The sequence below is a fragment of the Rhopalosiphum maidis genome, chromosome 1 (genome assembly GCF_003676215.2).
Source record: "Rhopalosiphum maidis isolate BTI-1 chromosome 1, ASM367621v3, whole genome shotgun sequence".
Classification (NCBI taxonomy): domain Eukaryota; kingdom Metazoa; phylum Arthropoda; class Insecta; order Hemiptera; family Aphididae; genus Rhopalosiphum; species Rhopalosiphum maidis.
The window spans coordinates 56723373-56732812 of record NC_040877.1 but is presented as its reverse complement, the minus strand read 5'-3'; the positions used below and the strand labels follow the sequence as shown (position 1 = coordinate 56732812).

The window sequence follows — 9440 nt, the reverse complement described above, 5'->3', positions numbered from 1 at the left end:
TATTTTTATATTATAATAATATTTAACAAAATAATACACTAAATATTTTAAGTTATAGGTATAAACAGGGCCAGTGCCTAATGTGGCCAGTGGTCGTTGTTGCCAAAATTAAAAAAAAAATTTTTATGTGCAATCAATAAGTATATAGATGTGGCCACTCTAATTCTAAATCCCGGTGACATTTTTAATCCTAGTCCGCCTCTGGGTATAAATACTATAAATACATACATTTGAAATATAAGAGATTAAACTGATTAAGGTATATAGCAATAAAAGTCATTGCCATTTGACTTTATCTTAAAACTGGTGTTGGTATCTTAGTATCTAAAATATTGTATTATGTGAACAATATATACTATGTGATTATCTCTATAATCCAATATTATTATAAGTTGACCGAAACATATTGTTAGGAAATTGGTAAAATTTTATCTTTTATGCGCTATTTAGTCTCCGTTATGCTCAGTCTATGTACAGTGTAAACGTTGTGAAATAAAAGTGTAAGGTGTTAAAACTTGTGAACATTTCTTTATAAGTTTATTTACGAACTTTTTTTGAATTTTTATAATAGAAATTGTCAAAACAAAGGAGGTAACAAAATTTGTTTTAATGGTCATATGTACGTCATTAAGCATTTGGGGAAAAATAAAATAACATGGCGTTGTATGAAAGTGAGTTCTTTGAAGTGTACAGGGACAATTTACACTGAATTGCAACATGATAATCCTATAGAAAAAAATCCACATAATCATCTACCCGATAAAGTTTTAGAGGGAATGGATTTTTTAAGAACAATTATGCCACCGGAGGCAACAGATTTAGTCGATTATTTTGATATCACATATGTCCATGGGTCTTACAGAAGTGTTCAGCATAATCCGAATAATGGTATCAGACTTCGAAATATTGCACCGCTCTTTCCACCATCAATATGGAATGTCTATCAAACTACCCTTGATAATGGACATCGAACTAACAACAAAACAGAAGGGTGGAACCATCGTTTTTCAAAATTAGTAGACCACAATCATCCTTCTATTTGGACATTAATAAAGAAAATGAGGTTAGAGTTGTCTTCTGATGAAACAAAGTTAGCCCAATTCGCAATAGGCAATTTAATTTGACTTTTTTGTCGGTGGCTTTTTTATCCGGTTACCGAAACACATCATGTGGTTGTTTACCGACAGTGCGCTAGCCGTCATCATTTGCAGAATTATATATAGTAGTACCACTATAATACCTAAGTTGTAAGGTGTATTCCTCGTATTCCGGTGGTGACGGTGGTGTTGTATAAGCGCGCGCTTAATGAAGTTGACGCCGGATGTAACCCGTTTGTGGTCACACATGTATATATATCCTGTTTTAACCGCGTATGTCATGACTACATACCGCAGTCATATCGCTAAATTCACCGCTATAGTTTTTTATTGAGTCGCGCATTACGCGCGTTAATAATTTTCATCCGTCTTTTGCGTACGCCGAATGCGGTATAGCCCGTTTAGTGGTCGACTAAGTGGCTCGTGTTCGTCTTAAGAGGACGCCATATAGGACACCCGTATGTGTTGTCTCTAGTCTTATTAACGACACTAACGTATATCATAACAAATTTTCGCACGGCCAACTTTCTTTTGGGGATAAGTAGAGGAGGAGACGTCTTACAAATTTCAAATTCGTGCTTACAAATACTTACAAATAACATACAAATTATTGACAAAATTTGGAAAAAAAATTTTCACATTGGGTGGCCAACTTCATGGAGTTGGTATGGCGTCCTCCATAAATACATTTGCACTACAGCATAGCCTATATTATATTATAGGCAGCTGCGAACCAGTTAAGACACTATTTTATAAAACATTATATACATATATATATATATATATATTTACATGCGCTTGTTTCGCACGGTTTATTTGATTAACTATCGAATACACGATTTATAGTGCCAACCCGAAAGAATATAATAACATAATAATGATATTTATGTCTGCAGATAACATTCTCCGGAACTTATAACTTATAAGCTATAAGACTATAAATGTATACTGTATATAGGGAGTTGTCCAGGTTTTAACATATAACTATTATATTTTCCTATTTTTATACGTTGTTAACTTATTATACAATACAGTAGAATCTGCTTAACGGGGACACCGCGGCATATGAGCACAAACAAGCAGAGTCCCGAACAATTTATGTATTCGTCACATTATAGTACTTATTATACATATCGGTTTATTGGGACGGTCGGATAATGGGGACAGTTAGATCACCGCTCGATGTGTGTCCCAATTAAGCGGATTTGACTGTACCTATAATAATATTGTTTGTGTTGTAATAAGCGTCGCTAATAAGTGTGCGGTGGTCATTGACTACGGTGCGTTTTGTACGTCGATCAGATTTGTTTCTTTGAATGATATTGTATTCGTATTTAAAAACAATAAAACAAAAGGCAATCGTTATTAGAATGGCTCTGTTATTCGTTTATCGTGTCTTTACCACTAGATTGTGATTGTCCAGTCATTGACATTTCGAATAAAATTGAATACATTTTTAAATTAACTTTTGACTTTTATTAGATATATAATGCATTAATGCATACATAATATGTCTCTTTTAGATTATATTAATTATATTTAGATATAAACGGAGTACATAATTATTAATGTTACTAATGTTTGACAGCGTGTGTGCCTATAGTGTTTTTATTTTGTGTGTGTGTGTGTGTCTATATCTTCACTTTTTGGAGCAGTTGAACAATGGAAATACATAAGAAGTTAAAAACATAAATAAATAAATATATACACAGATATATGATCATTAGTAATATATATAGTATATGTATACATACGATAAAAGTATTAAACATTGAACTTTTTTAAATTTTCAACACTTATAAGATATAACAGCAACTAATAATCTGACTAATTCTCTATGGGCGAGCGAAGTTACGAAAAGCTATAAAATGTAACTATAGTATAAAACATTGCAGTAATGTACCTATTTGTCTATACTTCACGCAGTCAAGGCGTTAACCCCTTATTAATGTACAATAATCGAACAATCTTAACTCTAAAAATCTTAATCTTAATCTTAATTCGATTATTAATAATCTTAACAATCGAACTATCGATTTTTAGGAGTGAAAATGCGTTACTTCTTATAAACAGCCTATATTCTTAATTGTACTTATGTTATCTGATATTTTACGAGTAGATAATATCACAAATTCACATTTAATGATATTTTCATAAAATACATTTTCAAAATCACATCAATACTTATCAATTTATTCACTAATGACACTCTCATTTTCTTAGATACATATGTTGAAGACTTAATGTTTACTTCGTGTATTCAAATAACGTATTAACCTTGTAGGCTGTAGAACAACAAAGAAATATAGTAATTTTTATATATTTTCTAAACTTTCGGGTTTGTATATTCGATACTACCATATAGTCGTAAATGCATGAAAAATATTATTGACATTTACCACACATTACAGAAAAAAATAATTGTTGTAGTAACCATTTACACAGTCCATATAACCCTAACTTTCAAGTTATTCATTATTTTGTTATTATTATTATTCAACTTTATATAACCTATTCAAAATAAGAAATACAGTCGGCGGCCGACTACTGCGCATGGACAAGGCTTAAAAAACACATACAGATAGGTTAGGACAAACGAGTATTGTCTGACCGCCGACCGACGTAAACTAATCAAGATTTTTATTTTATATTATTACAGCCGGCCGCGGCCCCTGGTCGTTTTTTGTCGTTTTTCACCTAAAAAAACTAAATAAACGTATTTTTAAGATGGAAGTTTACTCACGATGCCTCTGAAAACGTTGTAGCGTGCATAAGTGACCGTCGGACTTTCTTTCTATATTCAATCGAGTAATTGAGTAACGAACAGTTGTAGGTATTACGTATAATGCATATCACTCATTGATAAATTAAGACGATAAACGTCTGGGGAGACTTGAAACTGAGTATCTCCGTAAAATATATATAAAAGCTACTGTTGTAACATGTTCAAATGTATTACCTACGCGTGTGATGAAATTCACTGAGGAATAATGATTTTTATCCAGGTATTAATTAAAATGTCGAGTCTGGAAGGAATGCCAACATATGTGTGCGTTTCCAATCCTACGAAAAACAATTTGTTTTCTAGATATATCGAAGAAATAAATTGTTTAAAATATTTATAGCTGCAGGTGGAATATTTAGAATGCATCTATTCTATTAAATCATTATTACATCTTGCTGGATGATGAAAAAGAAAATTAATTTAAAATTGTTGATTAAGGAAAGTGTGAATGCTATTCATAATAATATAATGAGTGTTATTGTGTACATCGAAAATGCTGCAGGTTAGAATTAAATTTTTACTTTTAAAAAATAAATAAACTACCTTACACAATATTATATACAATTGATATTATATTATATTGGCTAGTAAATAAACCTTTGTATAATACTGTGCTAACTATAGAATATCATCATTATTATTATAAATAAAATATGTTGTTTGGTTGACAGCGTAAATGTAAATATTTAATCGGACAAAATTACATCGTAATTTTCAACAGTGAATTGTTTTAATTTGTATCCAATAATTTTTTAAGTATTTTTAAAATTAGATTTAAATATTTTAATGTAATGTTTAAAGTTGTGCTATCAACTAATTTATTAATTTATTTTTTCTTCATTTTTGAATAATCAACACATACTAGTATTCTACCAATGATGTGCAAATAAGAGGTACTCTGTGTCAAGCAATTAAGAAGTGGCTACAGCCTACAGGTCGTATATTATAATAATTAATATATTAGGTATAAATATTAATATTACTGTGCAATTGTAATTAAAATTTTTTTTAGAAGAATAGGTGGACTTAAATAAGACTTAAAACCACTTTATGATTATTTTAGTAAATTTTAGAGCTCATAGGCGTTACATCAACGTAAATATTAACTATTAAGTACTTTAATTTTGATATTAATAGATCCTAATACACAATATATGTTTAATTTTTTAGTATGACAGCTGACTATAATTTTACGTCGTTTGTTTTTAAATATTTAATTTAATTTTTTTGTGTTTAACAGCTTAATTTTCTGTAGTTACTTGTTACTATATAGGTAGCAATATATAAAACAGATTTGGTGCTTCTATGTAGTAGCGTCTATGAGGACTTAAGTGCAAATAAAGTGTCAATTTAAATAATTTCAGCTTAGTAAATAAAATTATTTAATTAGTTTATAAATTTATTGGATCTGTTATATTGTGTATTTATTATTACTGTTAAATTATTCAACAATATCAGAAAATCATTTGTATTTATATTTTCTACAGAAAATATTATAAAAGTTCCTAAAGATGGACACGTGTAACTTATGTACTTACCTACATAATTAGAAAAATTTAACAGTATTTAAATAAATTGTTTTAAATAAAAAAAAATCACCAGTGTGTGCATTTGATAATTTTATTAAAGTCTTATTGTATTATTTGCTATTAATTTTAACTTAAATCCACAAATTCACCATAATCTTAAAGTTAAAACTGTTATAGTTGAAACCTATTACATGCAATCAGATCACGGTAAATTTGTATCACCAATACGGTATTATGGTGTGTTGGTCTATTGTAAAATTAAAAACACAATCTAATATAGATACATAAAAACAAAATCTTTTAAACTACTCATTGACAACAATTGTCTTGGCGGTGAAACTGTGGATAAGATTGACGCTCTATTTGTACATGTGGATTAGGCCTTAACGGGGATACCACAATAAAAAAAACGCGCCACGTGTAATACCTCATGTTTTTAAACGGCGTTTCGCGTTTAATGAGATACCGTCTAATAGCTAAGGTGGTGAGGAAACTTGCACACAACTACTAATTAATTATACAATGTACATTATTGTTCCTATTTGAATATTTATTTATCAAATTAATAATGCAATTATTTTATTCTTAACACACTCTCTTTTAGTCTCATACGGATGTCAATATAACTCTCTGTACATAATTATACTCAAAATAATTATGATTAATAATATTTAGATTAATTAAATATAGTTAAATAAATTAAATACCACAATTTATTAATTAAAGTTAGGTATTTTTAAAAATACGATTGATTAAATAATTTAGCGTTACATTTAATATTTATTTTATAATATACCTAACCAAATTTCTAGAATCAGCAATAATTCTAGACAATATAATTAGGATTCATCGAGCAGTATCACAATTGTCTTTGATTGAAAAACAAGGTTTGATAAGGCGCGATTGTTTAAAAAAATGTATTACAAATAGATGTAAGTGCCGATCCAAAAATGTAATGCGTAACTCGAAATGCCTCAGTATTATTTAGTCAAGCCACTGGAAAAATACGAATATGACAATGATAAATAATCGAGTCTGTCGCAAAAATGTCGTCACCGGTGAAATGTGAGCGGCGAAATAATGTTGGGTTACTATAGTTACCTACTACAAGAGACGTCCGGCGCAGTGACCTTGAATATTGTTTGTAGCTTGGTTGATGACTCGCATATTGCCTACATGCATCACGGATTCAATCTTGTGATATTTCGATAATATTTGTGTATATGAAGCAGATCCGTAACTGCCAACAGAAACCACATATTATATAATATATCACAGCGGTTATAAAGCAGTCCCGGCGATCGACGACAACGGCACGGCGCGACCTCCGCAGTGATGGCTGCGCGGTGACGGTGACTCATTAACAGGCCCAGATAGGGCCGGCGAGTTACCGAGTTGAACTCGGTGCTATAACTATAAATCTACAAAATTGAATACAAAATTAATCGTTTTCTGTGTTGTTAAAATTAATAATGTAAAAATTCCATTATACGTTGTCATATAAATGTTTTAATGTTTTGTGCGTTGATTGTGTATGGATAAGATTTTATAAGATTAGTAATGACCATATTAATATCATTATTGTAAAACAAAATTTAAGATTATTTCCAAGAAAAATGTTTTAACACAAACATGTGGAATAGCGTTATATCGACTTATAATTTATATATTCGTATAAGATAAAATGCTTTCCTTCACACATGGGCCCCATATAATATGCTTGAATTCTGAAATATATTATCATTTTAGTTCATATTAAGTCGTTACCGTTGATTCGATTTGATTTTGATTTTTTTTCTAAGCGGGATTTGCCTGCACTGTAGCTATTACACATTCGTCCGCAAAATCATTTTTACCGATTTTCATAATTATTGTACAAATAGAGTAACACCATACACGCATAGACTTTTAAACACATTTTGAATCATTCTGACACCCAGTCTGATCATTGTAGACAGAAAAATTCAGATGTGGCGACACATCAAATGATATCCGTTACATTTGCCAGGCTAGATCTATATAACTTTGTGTTAGACCAAAACAGCCAAATGCAACCTGCAATCGCAAATCATAATGTTATATCGCGATGTTAATATAGCTTCAAGTATTTACACTTAGTACATGCTCTTTGACGGACCGCACTCACTTAAAATAGATGTAAATAGGTATTAAATTTTTGGTTTTACAAAGCTTTGCTGTTCTCAATTGTTCTTATTTTGAAACTTTATTTTTTACTTTATTTTTTTGATAGCGCATCTCGTTTTTTAATTTCCAACACAAAACATAACTACAAGTTGACAAACATAGTTTTGTTTCTGAAAGAAACAAGTAAAACTTATAATTTTCTTATCATTAAGTCTGACACAACCATAGGCGCCATATACATGGGTGCCCGGGGTTCAGGCACCCATTGAAATTATTATAGGGTATTGGGCACCCATTATAGAATATTGGATTTTACGGGGACATTGTATTGACTAGGCCACTAGGGGCTAAGCCCTATCCCCCAAGTTGCGCATTTATACCTCTGATACCTAGGCACTAATTAAGTTTTTCAAACCTGGCGCCTATATGGACACAACTACTAGCTTAAACATTTTAGATTCTTATAGTAGTATGATGTTTTTGTGTTACAATATTTTCATATTACATTGTGTCTCTACTATTGTATGTCTGTATACTCGGTATAGTATAATTACTTTATAAATAAAAAAACTTTGTTTTTACTAAAATATTTACTAAAACAACACGAAGCAGATTAAATTAAAAACTTATTTAGACATAAAAATATTAAATTAAAATTATAAGAAATAAGTATTTTTCAGCATTTATCGTGTCCAAAGTACATGAAACACTTGATTTTATCCCCCAAAATCCTAAAAACTTTGTATTAAAAAATTAAAAAATTTCAATTTTTGTAGAAGTTAAAATCAAAAAAAAAAAAAAAAATGTGGGAATGTTGAGCTTAAAGTTTTACATTGCATAATTATTATGATGGAATACATTTTATTATTATATAGGTATTATCTCCGCCTTATCATAAAGTTTTCACTTTTATACCGCTATTTTAGATATTTCAAATTAAATTCTTAAAAGCAATTCTTATAATGTTTTCCCGTTGTACCTACTTTCCTTCGGACCGTCTTGCCGTCCTTGCGGACCACGGTTAACTCGTTGTCATAATGTCATGTTAACCAAAATAATAATAAATCGGTTAATAAACAATCATTTCGTTTCTATACTTAATTATAATTGATTAAAAAACCATTGCTAGGTAAATATATATAATTTATATATATATTATGAGCTTGGATTGAACCATTCTCGTAACCTAAAAGCTCAAGACTCCGAATTACAAGTGGACGAGGCCTCAAAACCTACAGAAAAATCTTGATTTTATGTTGTATTAAACTTTAATCTTTATATAATACAATAACTATAATATTTATATTTAAATATAGGGGAATAATTTAACTAATATAATTTATAAAATATTTAATTTTTATAGCTAGGGATTGAAAATTCAAAATAAGGTTTATGATAAGTATGTCAGTAACGTCGTTTAGGCAGTATCGTTGACTGCCGTAATAATCATTTGCCTGTCCACATAATGAATATATTATGTACCTGTTTCACACGAAATTACCGAACGTCGATTTACGATAGTATGATAGTTTAATGATATTTTAATAAAGTACGGAAATCCGGTCGATTTATTTTATGTAAGTGTGAAACCGATTACTTAAAACGCTTCTAAATCGACTACGGAGACCGGACATCCGGATACCTATATTGCTGAATACCACGGTGTATTACGTCATATTACTATATTAGCTGGACACTAAAATAGCGATTATATTTTTATTATAAAAAATAATAATAAAATTATAGTAATATGTCAGGTGGTGCTGGGTAGGAAGTAAATCTCCCCCCAAAAGTTATATAATGATAATAATTGGCTTATTTTGTGTAAAAAAATTTTAGTTTCCACTAAAATACAATTCAATTTTCGTGTAATATTAGGTATTG

The 9440-nt window shown here is 30.0% G+C and overlaps 1 protein-coding gene across 1 annotated transcript; it reads left to right on the top strand.

The window, feature by feature from the left end:
- The first annotated feature begins 797 nt into the window (after window positions 1–797).
- LOC113550319 lies at window positions 798–1124 on the top strand. Its single transcript, XM_026952063.1, has one exon. It carries the CDS (start codon window positions 798–800, stop codon window positions 1122–1124), a length of 327 nt encoding a protein of 108 aa, XP_026807864.1.
- Window positions 1125–9440: the final 8316 nt, after the last annotated feature.

Excerpts from the sequence above, each read along its gene's own strand:
- LOC113550319 (XM_026952063.1), top strand. The coding sequence starts at position 798 with ATGCCACCGGAGGCAACAGATTTAGTCGATTATTTTGATATCACATAT.